Genomic DNA, 18,297 nt, shown 5'->3' with positions numbered 1-18,297 from the left:
GAATAAAACATTTCGGAACTAAAACAAACATGTGACACGAAAATGTCAGTAATGTCAAAATTCAGCGAAGAATGGATTAAAGTTATACCTGATATTACAAACCAAGAAGCACCACGCATTATAAAACCTCAAACTAAACAAACATGGATATACAATAGTTCATTATACAATTCATTCAGCAATAAGCGACAATTACACTTATAACGACATTGAACATTTAAGAACATTCATTATGTTTTTAAATGAACGAGCCGCCGTACTAAACCAAATAGCACTCGGTTTCGCTGGAAAATTTAAACTAGCCCCCGGAATTTCTGTAACACGTCTGCTAGACAAAGATGTACTTAATCATATAGCAAATTCTACTTGGGACAACCTTTGCAACAGATTTATTACTTTGGGATCTGCAAGCGTCGCATTACTAGCAATTCTATGATTTTTCGAGCTATTAAATTCATACTAGATACAATCATACACGGATGTGCCCTTCATTCCTTCCATGGTTTCAGCATCCACTTACTCGGAGCATTTTAGAATTCACTAACTAATCTGCTACTATATCTTGCAAAAAAACAGAAAAAAAAACACACGGAAAGAGAAACAAATAACAACAGACATGCAGCTGACAACCTCTTTTGAATATAGACCGGCAATAAACGGCCTATGCAGTAAAATAGCTGCACCACCACAGACTGAAAAGCCATCGATCTCTACAAAAGTATACCATCATCTACAGAAACCAGAAATTCCGTACCTTTATCCTAATCCACAATCATCAAATTAAACCTTTCACCGCAACACTAACAAATCATTAACACAAAATAAACAAAATGGAATACAAAGAAAAAAGAGAAACCCTCGAGAAACTGATTTTCGCAAAGAAACGATTAACCTGGGTAGCATAATTACGTGAAAAAACAGTTCAGCAACTCAGTAATCGGATGAACAACTTCCTGGAAAGCTACGACTCTATGGGAAAATAAGATCCAAATATTCATAACAGAAATAACACACAACTCCAAACAACGGGAAGAATTAGCAATCTTCGTCTTCATTAAGGGCCTACGACAAGAAGTCAAGCGTTGTACATGCCCCTTCACCTTCTACAAATCCCTACTCCCTGCACGCCGACATGCTTCACAAATAAAAAAAATCTCTTACATCTTAAAAAATTGAACGAAACTCGATCCATAAAATAACCGACTCTTTCCGCATCGCAAACTAACCTCATAATAATTTCAACTAAATATCACTGTTCCATCAACATATTAATTTTTATTCATTTCGCAGGACGACTAATGAACCTTAACTTTAGAACTGCCGTGGAACGACTTAACTGCAGAACTTGGTACTCCGCCACCCAGGTTAATAGAGTAATCCTCTGTGACGACGACTACGTTCTACCGTATTGCTTTAGATGCTATTTACGATTCGTTACTAACCCCTTCCTCATAATCGAGCCAGTGATTAACAGACGCTTAAATTATGATGTTTTTGGCAAGCAATACTACTATCTAGATATCGTACAAAGTTTCAGCTCGATTCACTAAGTCGTTTTTTGTGAGTGTTGATTGAACAATAACTGGTTTATTTGAAAAATGGAAAAAACAGAGTTTCGAGCTGGGATAAAACATTTTCATTTGAAAGGCCTTACACCAAAAGAAATCACAGTTGAGTTGAACTCCGTTCATGACAAGTCTGCCCCTGTAATTAAGACTGTTTATAACTGGGTAAATGAATTTAAACGCGGCCGTACAACAACAAAAGATGAATCTCGTTCAGGACGTCCCGAAGGAATGAGTACGCCCGAAATGGTCAACAAAATCCACGATATGGTGTTGAGTGATAGAAGATTAAAATTGCGAGAATTAGTAGAGGCCACAGGGGTATCAAAGGGTACAATCATTTCAATTTTGCATGAAAAATTGGAGATGAAAAAAATATCAGCAAGATGGGTGCCGCGTTTACTCACTGTTGAAAACAAACGAAGCCATGTGGTCACCTTTGAGGCTTTTTTGGCACGCATACGTCGTAATCCGGAAGACTTCTGGCGTCGACTTGTAACTGAAGACGAAACATGGGTACACCACTACACTTCTGAAACCAAACAACAGTCTAAACAATGGATTACTGCGGGAGAACCAGCTTCAAAGAAGGCAAAGACAGTAAAGTTAGCTGGCAGGATTATGGACACGGTTTTCTGGGATGCGTATGGAATCATCTACATCGACTACTTGGAAAAGGGCCAGACGATCACTGGACAATATTATGCGTCATTATTAGGTCAGCTAAAAGAAAATCTCAGAGAAAAATGTCCTTAGTTGAACAAAAAAAAATGCCTCTTTCTTCAAGACAATGCTCGAGTTCACACGTATGCAGTTTCGATGGCAAAAATTAATGATTTAAAGTTCGAATTAATTGACCACCCACCATATTCGCCTGATTTGGCTCCCAGTGACTTTTTCTTATTTCCTAACATCAAAAAATGGCTTGCCGGACAACGATTCACGTCGGATGAAGAAGTCATCGCCGAAACAAATGCCTATTTTGAGGGTTTTCAGAAATTATATTTTTCTGATGGCTTAAGAAACTGGAAGGTCGTTTAATAAAATGTATCGACCTTTAAGGAGATTATGTTGAAAAATAAAAAAAAATTACGTACGCAAAACTTTTTTTTCCTTCTTTTTGTAAAGACTTAATGACCCCCCCTCAGATAACATGTACATAATACCTCGCTTACAATGCAAATACAGCATGGTCATAATTAGAATTGTAGGTCCGACCAGACCTTCCAAGAACTTGACTTGCTCAATATGCAAAGAACAAATCCAATACGACATTAAAAACCCTATAGATCCAATCCCAATTGTAAACATAACTCTTCAACTAACCGGCATAGCTAACATCCTACCCTTCAACACTCGCAACGTCACTTCTATGAAAGAATTTAACGATCATTATTTAAGATGCTTATCAGCCATGGCCAGCTACTCATCCAGGATAAAAAACACCCTTGAAAAATACTGTAACCTTTATGTAAATAACCCACAACATCTATCACCTAAATTATCTTTCGCAACAGCCAGACAACAACTGATAACAGATAACAGAATTAACATACATCTCAGAAATGCCCTGGCATCAACACTGACTAACCAACTAACAGCAACAGTAATTAACCTATTCAACAAAATCGAGCTCTGGGAATGGATTGAACTATTCTCAGATATTATTTACAATTCCAAAACAAATGAGTAAATACTGATTAAAAATCAAAATGCTGCAAATTACGATCGTCCTCGCTTATCTGTTCGCCGCCACTACCTTCCTAGAAGCACCCTCGTTCAAGCCGCATAATACACAACCAGGTATCACCTTTGAAAAAGCCGCAGAAATGAAATTTATAATGGGAAAATGGAATATTATCACCGCAATTAACCTAAAATAAATCTCCAGCCCCGAAGACTGCTTCACGGACAAATTCGAAAAAATACCAACAGCCTGTGAACATACTGAGGTAAATGCCTACATCAATAATGCTATATATCAAGCGAACGAGAAAATAGCGGTCATCCGTACGCAAAGAGAAGCCATCGTTTCATCCCTCGACACGTATACTATCGACTATAACAGTGGGGGGGCGGGATGCCGTTGTATCACAAGACAGCCTCTTTATCAAACACGTAGAACTCACGTTAAAAAAACACTCAAAGCCTGTACCTTTAATAATACTGAACAAATAGCCGAGTAGGATAGAACATATATAATTACCAATAACCTACAATTCACTGCAAAAAGTTTAAATTCTAGAAAACAATGAATAAGCTTCATTGTGCAGCAATCGATAACTATGTTATAGAAAATTTCAACACTACAGAATTACGTCTCATCTTAACTGAAGTAAATAGTATATTAACCGAAATCGAAGAATTTGTAAAAGAATTACGAAGATTACTGCAAATCAAACAGTTCTCATTTCAGATCGACCATTTCCACAATGCACTTGGTTCTATTAAAACAATTTCAAAACTAAACATACCTATTCCCACAGTAAATGTTAATATTATCACCATTCAGCAAATTACAAAAATCAACGTAATTTACTTTAGAAAAAAATTGATTATCGAAGTAATTTTTCCTTTCGTAGCAACTCAGACTTCAACAATTTATAGAACCTATGCATTACCAGTGTTCACAACAGACATTAATAAAAACTATGCTGTATACATCGAACCTCAGAAAGAATATATTTTCACTACCAAAGGAAAGAATACACACGCTCTCCTATGTCTAAACGATGTAAATGCGCTATGCAAAAACATCAATACCTTTTTACTTGTGAACAACCGCGCGAACTGAATATTAATAATGACTCGTATGAATGTGCATTATTGACCGAGCCAGTTATGAATCATTTAAAAACTGCAAAACTGAAGTACACTTAAAACGACTATACTTTCTAATTCCACCTTACTAAGCAATATATTTTTATACTCAACGCTTAGCAGCAATGAAGTATCCTACAAATGCGACAATTTTATTGCACTGATTCATTTCAACGGCTCAGGCATATTATGTATCCCACAACACTGCAGCGCACTGGTGAACGGTCGCGTTTACCCGAGCACCAGTGGTAAGCATAAGTCCGATAATTTTATTATTCTGAAAATATCATACCTCTGATCTCAACAAAACAAAATCCATCGAAACTCGACAACAGTACTCTTGATCCACCCGAACCAACCCTTCCAGCCCTTGTACATATTAACATTGTACTACTAGTTATCACGGTAATCGTAACGGCAGCAATTACTAGTTGTCTCTTCAGTATACGTATGTAAACACTGCAAAAGGACTCATAAGAAAAATCGAAGTTGCGACATAGAAATGAATACATTTCCCGCGTCCCCTACAGGTAACCTACTAACTAACTCCGTATGTAAATCCAGTCAAACATTGTTTCCTAACGTATACTTTAAGCGTAAATCTGAGTACGATACTCCGCGATGGCCAGCCATACCGGTCCAAAGCTCTATCCCACTACACAATCATGTATCATAAGTCACCTGTAGCGTGCTATACGGGGCGGAGCCTTCCCAAAAAAAAAAAACATATATAAGGCGACGAGCACCTCATTTTGAGCACAGTACTAGAATTTCTTTAAGTTCAAAACGAAAGTTTGTTTTTTTAACAGTCCAGTCAAAATGGTGTTTGTCAGTGTGCTAATCGCGTTTGTGGCAGCAGTAATTGTTATACCGACAAACCGCCCTAAGAGGCCTCGCCGTAATGTAACGCCGCGTCCCCAAATTTTTACTAAGAAAGAACAGGATATACGGCTACAAAGGGCGCTGTGTCGACAAGCTCAGGAGCGAATGCAGCACTCGGAGCCTCCGACTGTGGACGAAGGAGACAACTACCTAGACTACTACCAAGTTCTTCGGTACGTGGGCGAGGAAACAATGTTCGGCCATCTTCACATTTGATTGTTAATAGAGGAAAACTTTAGTGGAGACGGCTTCGGGAGATCACCAACAAACCCTTGCCGAATCTGTGGCGAAGACACCATCCATTGGAAGCGATGCCACGGATGCGGACCAGCAATTAGGCACGCTCCCTCGGAGGAAGGTCTGACCATAAAAGTGGAATGCACCCGGCTAGAGCATTATTTGCTCTCCAACGTCTCATGCGCCAAATGCGTGGGAGAACAAAGGTTACTGCAGTTCAGCACACGTATCTAGATGAAGCAACTAGAATTCTTCAATGATCACTATCAAAATTTTTGTAATCATTCGTTTGCATGTAACTTTAGATAAATATTTGTATAATATAATTGATAAATATTGTATAATATAATTTGAGATTCTATAGGGAAACAAGATATTTGTAACAACATACGATTAATTAAATATTATATAGATATAGCATAATCATGAACATGTATTATAAAATAAATAATGATAGGGGAATTTCGCGCCTCACGCTATTTCAAATCAGATGTTAGCTCAATTCAACTGACTAGTGCTGAATGCTACAAGAAGAAGAAAGACAACTATATAGCTTAAAATAGAATTGGCGAATCTACCGCGTTATATTCTACAGCATGTATCCCTGTTATATGCATGCATCTCTGAATATATTTTATTATTGCATACGAAGGCAAAGGTGGACATAAACGCTTCTAATGTAGAAGAATCTACTGCTACCAGTTAATAACGTTCAGGAGAACGTCAGTCACTTAGCTAACTATAGCTAAGGACTCTCGGAGGAAGGGCAAGTACCATCGATACATGAAGTATCACGCGAACTTATAACGTATGTGTTTAGATATAAATCAATGTACAGGGGTCGTTTGTAAAGTCCGTGCAAAGTCAGAGTAATGGCGCTACTAGTGCGTATCAAGGTTATTTTCAGTTAGTGGCATATCTCGGAAGAACACACACTAAGTTTCAGCCAGATCGGCCAATTACTTTGCGTTTTGCATTCGTTTTAATCAAAGAAATCGAGTGGTTGTAAAAAAATGGACGAAAAAGAATTTCGTGTATTGATTAAACATTACTTTTTCAAAGGCAAAACACCTCAGGAGATTAAACAGAAGCTTGATAAACATTATGATCACCTTCGATTAGAATGATTTATAAGTGGTTTCAAAATTTTCGGAGTGGCCATATGAGCACAAAAGACGCTGAACGTTCTGGACGCCCTATTGAGGTTAACACTTCAGAAATCATTGATAAAATCCATGATATGGTGATGGCTGACAGAAGAGTGAAGGTGCGTGAGATTGCTAGTACTGTAGGCATCTCGAGCGAACGGGTACATAATATATTGCACCAACATTTGAATATGAAAAAGCTATCCGCTAGATGGGTGCCGCGATTGCTCACGATTGACCAAAAACGAGATCGTATGAAGTGTTGCAAGAATGGTTTGCAGCTGTTCCAGCAAAATCCGCAAGACTTTAAGCATCGTTTCATCACTGTAGATGAAACATGGATACATCACTATACTCCTAAGACAAAGAATAGTCTAAATAATGGGTTATCAAGGGGGAATCTGCTCCGAAAAAGACGAAGACAATTGCTTCGGCCGGGAAGGTTATGGCGATTGTCTTTTAGGATTCGCTAGGAATAATCTTCACCAACTATCTGGAAAAGGGTAAAACCATTACAGGCGAATATTATTCATCGTTATTGGATCGGTTGAAAACCGAGTTGCTAGAGAAACGTCCACGATTGGCTCACAAAAAAGTTCTCTTCCACCACGACAATGCGCCATCTCACGCCTCAGCAGTTGTGGCCGCAAAACTGATGGAGATAGGGTTCCAACTCGTTTCACATTTCCCCTATTCTCCAGACTTGGCTCCGTCGGACTACTATTTGTTCCCTAATATGAAAAAATGGCTGGCGGGGAAAAGATTTTATTCAAACGAGGAGGTGATTACAGAAACGAATGCCTATTTTACAGACTTGGACAAATCCTATTATTTGGAACAGATTAACAAACTAGAGCAGCGTTGGATGAAGTGTATAAGCCCAAAATGAGACTATGTTGAAAAATAAAACAGATTTACTAAAAAAAATCAAGCAGTTTTTATTTTTGCACGGACTTTTCAAACGACCCTCGTATGTGCACGTATTTATAAAATAATTTTGTACCTACTGATGTAAAACTATAATATACCTGTCATTGACTTTGTATCCTCCAACAGTTACTGATATCGTAGAGCACTATAATATTGCCTCTACTGTATTACCTGACACGTATCCCGACACTATAAACCAGTTTAATTTATGCATGAATCAGAATTTATCGCAATAACTTTCTATGAATTAGTGTCCTAATTTTAAGTCAAGGGAATGATTCCGTAGCGCGAGTATAAAAAGAGCCTTCCGCCGCTGTACTCGCTCTCTTACGATCTCGCTCTTCTGTTAGCTCGTTACACTCGATCTCCGACTCTGGTCTCGTTTCATATTCCGGTAAACCTGAACTCTCTTAGTTTAAATATTGTATCAATCAAAATCTGAAATTACTTAGTATAAGTTTATTTGTATCTCAAACTTAGATTAAAGGAGTAATTGGAATATTCCGCAAATTTATATAACTTTACCTTTCGAGTCAGACTGCGTATCACGCGAATCCTTTAACAGAGACGTACTGCAACTAATTATCAACAAGCAAAACTCAAGGTAAGAATATACTTAAACTATTAAGCACCCTATGCATGCAAATAGCTATTATTCTATCCTCGTTTTAATTATCGTATACTTTTCGGCCTCGCACTTAGTGCTAAAACACTATCCGCTTTGAACCTCACGCCTAAACGTGATCTGGCGTAGACGTGACTATGAATAGTTAAAAAAACTAGTTAAAAAAGACACCGATACAAATAGTAAGCTATATTACTAATGTACTAGCAAACTAATATTAAATGAGGTTTATTATTATAAGAGTATAATACGAGTAGTATCGTTGTTAATAAAATAAAAGTTATTATAATTGTGAAATTCTTGCAGAAGAATATTACGAATTCCTAATACTGGATTATAAAAAACATTATGTTATTTTATTTCTCATAAGTGCTCTTGATATTCATACTCCGCAATAAAATTAACGTAACACCTACTTCCGACTAAAAAAGGGCACAAATTCGGAGATCGATATGGTAAGGGGATCATATTTTTTTTAATTGAAGATCGGCGTCTCTACTTTATGATAGTGGAACTCGATTTTCAATTTGGTGCAATCCTTACTTACGTTCCATTTAAAATGAAGGTTATTTTTTAAAGCTGAAAAATCCTTAACTTTCTTAACACGCCCGGCATTGGTGATTTTTTTCGATAATTATGATCATTACATCTTATAAGTACAACTTTTTCTCCTTAATTTCAAAAAATTAATCTATTATGATTTTTTTAATGATTTTGCAACATTCCAAAAAGTGTCTTAAAAACACGCTTTTTTTCGTGAAAAAGTTTGATAATTTCGATTCATTGTACGATTGAATAAGCGGTGTAGAATGACTCGACTTCATAGATCGATATCTTAGGTTAAAAATGCTATTTGTATGGATTCGAATGATATTTCTTGGTTGATTCTGATCAAATGGAAATGGAAAACTCGTATCCGACGAAACTAATATTACCGTTAAATTTAGCGTTACCTAATAAGCACCACGAAGAGGTAGTAAATCGAGTTTAGCTTATCATATGCGTGTGTATTTGTGTGTGTTTGTGTGTACATGTCTGTAAAAGGCCTTGAAAAGAGCCGATTACATAAAGCCTTTAATATATTGTGTTATCACCTTGGCGTCTAATAGTCTCTGCTAATCTTGCAAGACTATTAATACAAGCTTTTATCATGTCTTGAGGTATTTTGAGCCATATTTTGTTTAGATCTAGTCTCGATTCCTCAAGATTTCTTGGCTGTCTTTACCTACTGCAAAATCATCTACCTATTATGTCTTTTACATGTTCAATTGGATTATGATTTGGACTATTCGATGAATGCGGTAGTATCTCCAAGTGGTGTTCTCAGATGTAAGCCAGAGTTGCTGATTAGGGTGGTGCATTATCTTGCATGAAAATGAAATTTAGACCTATGTGGACTCATTCGAAGCACGTAATGCTTCAAAATTTCATCGATGTAGCGTTTAACTGTTAAGCTGGGAGGTGGAACCACAATAAGGTCAGTGTGATCGTTTAAAGAGTTTGCTCCCTATACTATGACGTATCCAATGAAAAAAATTCTGGTTGGTTTAATATAGTTTGGCACAAAACGCTCCCTCCTATGACGTTAAATTCGCATTTGAGCATCGTTACTGTACAGGCAAAATCTTGACTCGTCTGTGAACAAGACATTTCTTCACTGTCGAATCGATCATTGTCCATAAGTTCTAGCATAGTGTAGACGAGATCCACCATGTCTTGCTTCAAGAGGTCTCATCCCATCATCTCACCATGTTTCTAATTGCAAAGCTGATCGTAAAAATTTCCGTTGCATGGATTTTATTTTTTATTCTGGATTTGAAGTTGATAGTGATACTGGGCTTGCGGCATTCTCTTTTTTAAAGTACGCAGTTTTAGTGTAATTTTCTTGAATGTCCCAGAAATAAGTTAATTAACCTAAACAAAAATTTTCTTTTAATTCAAACCGCTCTCAAATCAAGTTATATTGAGTTTTTAAGTTTTAAATATTATTTTATACACATTTTATCAGCCTGAATTTTTTCAGATTTTTTGGAGTAGTGCGCCATCCTCTTTTAGGCATAAAACGTATTTTTCCGGTTTTTATTTGTAATTTTTGACCCCTGATCCGTCAGCCTGTATAATTGCGATAAAATGGATAGCACCATTGTATTCTACGGTAAAAAAATACAAGAAAAACGTATATAACATGTCCCGATGAGGTTATCTGGCGGTGTAATTGAATAATCAACACACAAAACAGTTAATACGGGCATGTCAAGATACCCAACTTTTCACCTTTTAAAAACGCTAAAATGGCCGTTTAACGTTATTTATTATTTTGGCATAAATTTATTAATCTAACTACATTAGACGTTTTATTTTACTTTTAAAAATCTAAATTGATAATGCCAAAGATTATGGCATAAATACGAAATCTAAAAAAAGTCGCTATAAATAGTTGTTTACAGATAATGTATGTTTAGTTAATATCGCAAAATTTATAATAGAATTATAAGTTTCATTTACATCGAGAAAAAGCCTTAACCCATTTTTTTCCAATCGACCATGAGACTACCGATTGGTTTATCGTCTTGTAAAATGGGTAGGATCGCTTGAAATCGACATGCAAAATACCATTTCCGAAGCAAAAAGACTTGCTCTTTCCGAATCTGCAAACAGATTTTCAAAATTTTGCGATCCAAAAACAATATGGCGGCTCAAACTTAGTGAAAATTTCATTTTTTATTTTAACTGAATTTCCTTTTTTGAAATGACGAAAAATTGAAAAATTCTGAAAAATGAAGGAAAATGAGAAAATATATATTTCTTGTGTTTTTGAGGGTGTTGATTTGATATCTGGTGTTGATTTTTAAAAATTCTTGCACCGAAAATAAATATGGCGAATTCAAAATGGCTGCCAAATTGAATTTTTTCGAAAAATCACAGTTTTTCGCCAAAATACATTTTCTTTGCGTTTTTGAGGGTGTTGATTTGATATTTTATGTTACTTTTTGAAAATTCTTGCATCGAAAATCAATATCGAGCATTCGAAATGGCTGATAAACTTAATTTTTTTTTACTTGAGTTTTTTTTATAAAGTACACATTTTTATATGCTTTTGAAGCTAATAAACTGATATTTCATTATATATAGTTATAAATCATTTTTAGTATAAAAATTATGTTTAGTGAATAGTAGTAGTAAATAATTGAGTTACTGAGATGTTGAAAAAGTATGATCATAACTGTCAAAACATTTACAACATATGTATTTATCGCATTTTTCGCAAAAGTTGTTAGTACGTTGTTTATCACACTTTTCTCCTGATTTACATGTTTGTTGTGTATATCTTTGAGAACTTTGATGCAAACCATAGTAGGATCTGAAACATTGAACACATTAATGTTCTTTACAATCATAACAATAATAAGTAGTTCGATCTTTATATACATTACATACTTTGCGTGCCTTAGGAATCATGACGAGTGAATGTTCAGATAGTGATTTTTCGCTTCGTTTCAAGTATACTCTTATGACATTCGAGACAAACTCTTTAGCTGATATTTTCTTACTATGCACTAAATTATATAAGACCATACAATTAATTAGTGATGATTGTATAAACCTACAAAACATAGGCCATGTCCACTTTTTACCATGAATAGTTGGTCGAAAATCACTGCAATGTTGATCATGAAGATCAACACCTCCCATAAACATATTATAAATTATAAAAACCAGAGGAAACTCTAGTGGAATTTTTTTTTTATACTTTTATCAGTTCTTTCCACTTCAGATCGTGGTGTAACACAGCTTTCAGTTGAAATGATAGAAACATTTTTAGAATCCTTTACTGTAACATAGTTTATGCTACTATTTACTTCGTGAGTTACTACATAAGTACCACGCTCAGATTTTTTATCGATGGTATGTTTTTTTTTTTAAAGTATCAAGTTCGAAAACTACTTCTTGTTTGTTAGCTTTCTGTTTTGTTTGCTTGTCTGCTTTCAAAGTTGATTTTTTCTTTGTTAGATTATTTATTTTGTTTTTTACATTTTTTGCATTATTTTTTTTCGTTGCTTTCGTATATTTTTCTTTTACTTTTTTAGCTGTTTGTTTTTTAGCTGTTTTTTTTTAGCTGGTTGTTTTTTAGCTGTTTGTTTGTTAGTCAATCTTTTAACAGTTTTAACTTTATTTGAAATTAGAGACTTTGTTTTTCTTTTATTTTTCTCTTGATTATAAGCTAATAATTCTTTGAACATATCTTTAGTAAAAACTCGCTCGTCTCTTACTGTCCCAGTTGCTCTGAGACCATGTTTTTTCAATCGTACGAGTAAATCAGGTGAACTAAAATAATTGTCAAAACTGACGTGGTATTTCAAAATTTCATCTGCCGACTTTCTCTGAAAAAATTCTTTTAACATTTTTATCACTACTCTAGAACCCAAAGCACATTTTTCTTCGCTACTTGAATCGTGACCACAGTAAACATCAAAATGTAATAAATATCCCTGAATAGTACAAAGCTCCCAAAGCTTTATTCCAAATCGTACAGGTTTATTTCTTATTAATTGTTTGAGTACGGTACGACCAAAAAATTTAACCATCATCTCATCGATCGAAAGGGCAGAACAAAAAAAATCAAATTGCTGAATATTTTTTCGAAAAAAGTTTATTATTTTTCTGACTCTCCATACTCTATCTGCATCATTTCTATCTTCTTTTTTATTCATTTTAAATTTATTTTTTATATTTTCAAAATTATTACGCGACATGGTTTCAGAAACTGTATCGGAATGGTACAAAGAATCGTTAGACCAATAATCCCTATAACATTTACGACTGTTGATAATAGAAAACATAACTATCCCAATGAATTTATTCAAATCATCAGTATCAATATCTAAATCATTTTCAGCACTTGCTTCAATTATATAATCTTTTATTTCATCTGAAAAAAATAACTCAAACAACTCATCGCATGTTTTTTCACGCAAATTACTTTTTATCTCCTCATCCAAAAATATTTCTGATTTTGGTATCGAATCATAAAATTTTTCTCCATCTTTCCATACATACTCATGTGAAGGTTCTAGTTTTTTATTTGAAGAAATGAGGGTATGTCAACTATTTGATACCCTTCTGGACAATTGCGTCCTTTAATTATCTGAACACTGTCAGCTGAATCGTTTTCATTGTTTGATTCATCTCCACTTCCAATATCATCAGGAATCACAGCAACGTTTCTAAATAAACTTTCGGGTAAATTAGAAAACGTTTTATCTGTTCCGTCAACATGATCGGAATCTAAATCCATAAGCTCAGTAGTTTCAACAGTAATGCTACTGTCGGATTGCTTTGCGTTTTTCTTTGGCATACTTTATACCAGATGTTATTTTGTAAAGTTATTCAAAATTATAATATTATGAGGTTCAAAAATATTATAATAAATCAATCGCAGTAGTAGTCGAAGTTTTTATATAAATTATTATTATTGTAATACAACAGTAATATAAATTTTGTAGTTTATTTTTTTTAAGTATACAAATTTGCGGAAAATATCGGGTACCTATATGGATTTAGGATTGCAGATTTTACTGCAAGTACAAAAAAATGACTGTTCGACACCTAGCGGCCGTTTTATAAGTGAAATATGATTTGAAATAATTTTATTGTAACTTTTATTATTTAGAAAATTAATGAATGCTAAACCTGTGGATTTTCGCTAGAAAAAATATATTTATAAAATAAATTAAGTTTATCAGCCATTTCGAATGCTCGATATTGATTTTCGGTGCAAGAATTTTCAAAAATCAACACCAGATATCAAATCAGCACCCTCAAAAACACAAAAAATATATGTTTTTTCATTTTCCTTCATTTTTCAGAATTTTTCAATTTTTCGTCCGCTATTTTAAATTTTGGATTTTCAAAAATATCAATAATTAATCGATAACAGAAGTCCTACAACCATACTAATAGTGAAATAAAATTGTTTAGTAGGTATACGTTACATACTTTACTCGAAAAAAAAAAGGAAATTCAGTTAAAATAAAAAATGAAATTTTTACTAAGTTTGAGCCGCCATATTGTTTTTGGATCGCAAAATTTTGAAAATCTGTTTGCAGATTCGGAAAGAGCAAGTCTTTTTGCTTCGGAAATGGTATTTTGCATGTCGATTTCAAGCGATTCTACCCATTTTACAAGACGATAAACCAATCGATAGTCTCATGGTCGATTGGGAAGAAATGGGTTAAACTCGTAGAACATACTAGCGTCTTTCGTTTTTCAGTTTAAACAACAGAATTTGAATTAAAAATTAATTTTGAAATTTGCAAAATTTTCAGTTGTTTGTGATGGCCAGCCATAATTATCGACAGTTTTAATAGTGTATATATATATTGCAACGATTAGCGTAAATCGTTAGACTCGCGCGAGGTTAATGAGCGGCTGATCGAGAAAAGCCGCGATCGGTTCGCGAGAGAGAGAGGGCGCGTAGGGGCAATGACCGGGAGGGGAGCGTTCAACAGGCAGTATGACTGTGTCACTCAGTCCGCCTGTGTCGATCTAACCTTTTGTTCCCGAGCCGTTTTGAAGTTTTCGTGTGGTGGTGCTAAGGCGAACAGTGCGAACTTTGGTGCGGTGTGCTGGGTGCAGCAGCAGCAGCAGTAACAGCAGCAGCAGCAATAGCAGCAACAGCAGTAGCAGCGACAGCAGCAACAATAACAGCAGCAACAGTAATCGAGGCGGTGCGGCAAGCAGCGAAGCAGCTTATTAGCAGCGTGTTGATCGGATACGGTTGGCCACCGTATCCTCATCGTCCTTGCGGTAGGTGCACCTTCCCCTATTATTGTTATAGCAAGCGATCCCGCGCAGCGTGCGCGAGGAAGTTAATTGTTGCGTGCGAGCGGTTAGTTCGCGGTGATCGCGGTTTTCTCTCTCTCACTCTCTCTCTCATATTGCGTAGATTGTCATTCGCGCAAACGTGCGCAAGACTCTCGGCAGATTCCTCGTGTATTTGATCTGATCGAATAAACCGATTAATAGTTTTAAATAAACGAGTCATCGTTATTTGTTCTTTCCTTTGTCCGGAGGTCGCTAGTGTTTACATTTCATTCGAATTCGCCGGTAGCGTAGCACGGATCACGCGGATACCGGTAGACTGGAATCGTCAACTTAGTTTCCAGCAACGGCCGCGCGAGCGCTACTAGGTAAGGGCGACAGCGCCGCCAAGCGGTGAGTTGGGGGAACCCAACTCGGAATAGTGAAGAGACTCTGCGCAGGCGCACTCCGAGACAAGGTAGGTTGATGTGCTTCGAGCACATAGATAACTAGGCGTCGTCTAGTCTTAATAAAGGTACATTCCAGAGATTATAGACTAAACGGCAGCCTGTTACAATATATATATATATATATATATGGGACGATCCATGTCAACCGGATCACTGCTGTGTCCAAAATTTGATGTGACCAAAAAAATCGTGCAACGACTCAATTTAAAGCTTAGGATATCTACTTTCTGATGCTGTGTGCGCCTTTGCAAAATCCAACATGGCGGCTTCAATATGGCGGCTACAAGAGACAAACTCGTAAACAAAAAATTTTATTTTTCAAATTTTTAGTAATAAATGTTAAAAAAATTAATATTTCATATTTTTTTATGAAAATCTGGCTCATTTCCTACAAAAAAGTAACAGAGACTATTTTCGCTAAAATGAAAAATAAAAAAGTTATAATTTTTTGAAAATTTTCAAAAATAAAAAACTTTGCGATTTTTTTACTCAGAAAGAAATGACTTTGGAAAAAAAATTTAAGGAACAAAATTGCTTGAAATTCATCGAAACACAAGTGTGAATTTTTTCGAATTCCTTTGAGCGATGTTTTTGAATTTTTGTAAAAGATCTTGGGAAGTTTTTTAATTTTTCAAACAATCCGATAAATCCAAAAAGCAAAAACGGTAACGGTACATGTTCGGGAAAGAGTTTCTCGTCTCGTATCCCTTTCCACCCTCACTTCGCTCAGGCGTAAACGCCATACGAGACAAGAATCTACTTTCCCGCACTTGTATCGTAATGTACTATTGAATCTTACATATTCGATTTCTATTGATCGATAAGTATAAAAAGGTATTTATGTTTATTATAAAAGCACTCAGTCAATGTTTTTGCAAAATTTCAAGAAATTCATTGAGAAAATTCGGATTACAGTAACGTCACGCTTCTTATCTGGTCAAAGTTCTGAGCATATATTCCTACACATTTACATATAGATGAGGCGGCAGTGCACGATTGATATCATATCAATGAAAATTTTAGGTGGTTGTTGAGTTGTAATTGTGTAGGAAAGAAAAAATCAGACTGGACCGTTATAATTGAGAGGTAACGGATGAAGGGAAAATCACTAGCAAAGCGCTTTTTCTCGTTACAATATATTAGATAAATATTTTAATTATAAATGTTAGTAAAATATTCTGAATTACTTACTATTCGCTCGTCCTCTAAATGCTCAGGGAATTCTCTTTTTACGATATCAGCATACGCTATTAATACTTTTACTATTGTCTTGGCAAATCTTTTCATGTATCTTTTCCAAATTTCTGGATCAGGACACTCAAGTTTTGAGACAACATCAAAACATTGCGTTAACTGGGTGAATACATCAACAACGGATACACTGAATAAAGCATGTTCACTGCTTCTTTGAAACTAAAAGATGAATACACATTTTACAAATTATCTTATAATAATTGAATTCCTGTAAATATCATATATCCTTACACCATCTTTTTTATCCCGGCTGAAGGCACCATGTAAGTATTCTAAAGAGACGTCATCGTTTTCATTCAGCCATTGCATAACGAATGGTTCAAACCAAGCTGGATATTCGGGAACTTGACCTTTATATGGAGGGACATCTTGTACAAAATTAGTATATAGCCATTTAACTTTAAAATGAAGATTCATATAAGCAGATGATTTACATGATCTACTTTGTTCATGTTCATCAAGTGCATCTTTTACATCGATTGCGAAAAGCGACCAAACCGTTGCAGCAGATAGCTGACCGATATTGAGTTCTTGTGGAAATTGGTTGAGTACAGGAGCATAACTATTACGGTCTTCTTCAATTACAGAAACTATGAGAGCAATCAGTTTATGCCAGAAATCAAGTGAGGCAGGAGAGTTTTCTTCATCTCGACGAGTTTCATTTGGATCAACTTGAAATTCTCTGTTGTAGAGTTCGTAGCAATTCTGGAAAAGAAACTGATAGGTTGATTTCAGACAAGCTATCACACAATCTTTTACGACATTACTAGCTCTTGGAGGAGACGTTAATTCCTGTACTTTCATGCGAAAAAATGTTATACTGGTTAATAAATCAACTGTGGACTTTAAATCCATAAGCTTCTCTTGACTAGAAGCTGGGAAATTATTTCGGTACATGCATAAATCAATTCTTAATGAGTTGTGCAACTGATCTAATAGCTTTACAAATTTTTCTTTCTGTAAAAAAATATTTATATTTTTTAATATATCGAACACTATAAAATTATAAATATTATAATAAATTAATTAAATATATTATTGTTATTTGTTCACTGTTTATGGTCAAAAAATTAATAAATATAAAATTTAGGCAATAGGTAAAGAGTCCCAGACGGACCTCAAAAGGGAAGTCTCAATACGTGTCAAGTCTGTCATAACGCGTCATAACGCGCACATCGTAAAAAGAAAACATGTCTCATGAATCTTTCGGGTCTCGTAGATAATCCTGTGAAAAACATCGACATTTTAAAATCAGTGGGAATCCAGCTGAACAAATGAGCAGCCAATCATTCCGATTTGTTGCCTTCGCGATCCCCGCCAAGTAATGAGTCAAAGATATCGATCCTAATAACATCGTGAAAACTCTCGAAGTGCATTGGAATCAATTCCTCGACGTATATAGCTTGATCGTAAAAATCACGAATACGATCAATGAAATGAAAAGATCTGATTATTTGCATATTCCACTTGACGTACTTGCATTTATTGCCGTAAATACAAAAATATCAATCATGCAAGATTTATGGACAGGGAAATACGATTCGGATGAATCGTTATTTTTTGAC

The 18,297-nt window shown here is 35.3% G+C and overlaps 1 protein-coding gene across 1 annotated transcript in view; it reads right to left on the bottom strand.

Moving 5' to 3' along the window:
• LOC131666732 (protein unc-13 homolog A-like) overlaps window positions 1-18,297 on the bottom strand; it is a 957,113-nt gene that overhangs the window by 441,246 nt on the left and 497,570 nt on the right. Inside the window, exons 9-10 of the mRNA XM_058939609.1 lie at window positions 16,964-17,689; window positions 16,670-16,891 (exon numbers count right to left, since the gene is read on the bottom strand). Coding sequence (XP_058795592.1) covers window positions 16,670-16,891; window positions 16,964-17,689 — 948 coding nt within the window. The remainder of the gene's footprint in view (window positions 1-16,669; window positions 16,892-16,963; window positions 17,690-18,297) is intronic.

The sequence above is a fragment of the Phymastichus coffea genome, unplaced genomic scaffold (assembly GCF_024137745.1).
Source record: "Phymastichus coffea isolate CEN01 unplaced genomic scaffold, Cenicafe_Pcof_1.1 PCOF00004, whole genome shotgun sequence".
Lineage (NCBI taxonomy): Eukaryota > Metazoa > Arthropoda > Insecta > Hymenoptera > Eulophidae > Phymastichus > Phymastichus coffea.
This window is presented reverse-complemented; position numbering and strand designations above follow the sequence as displayed.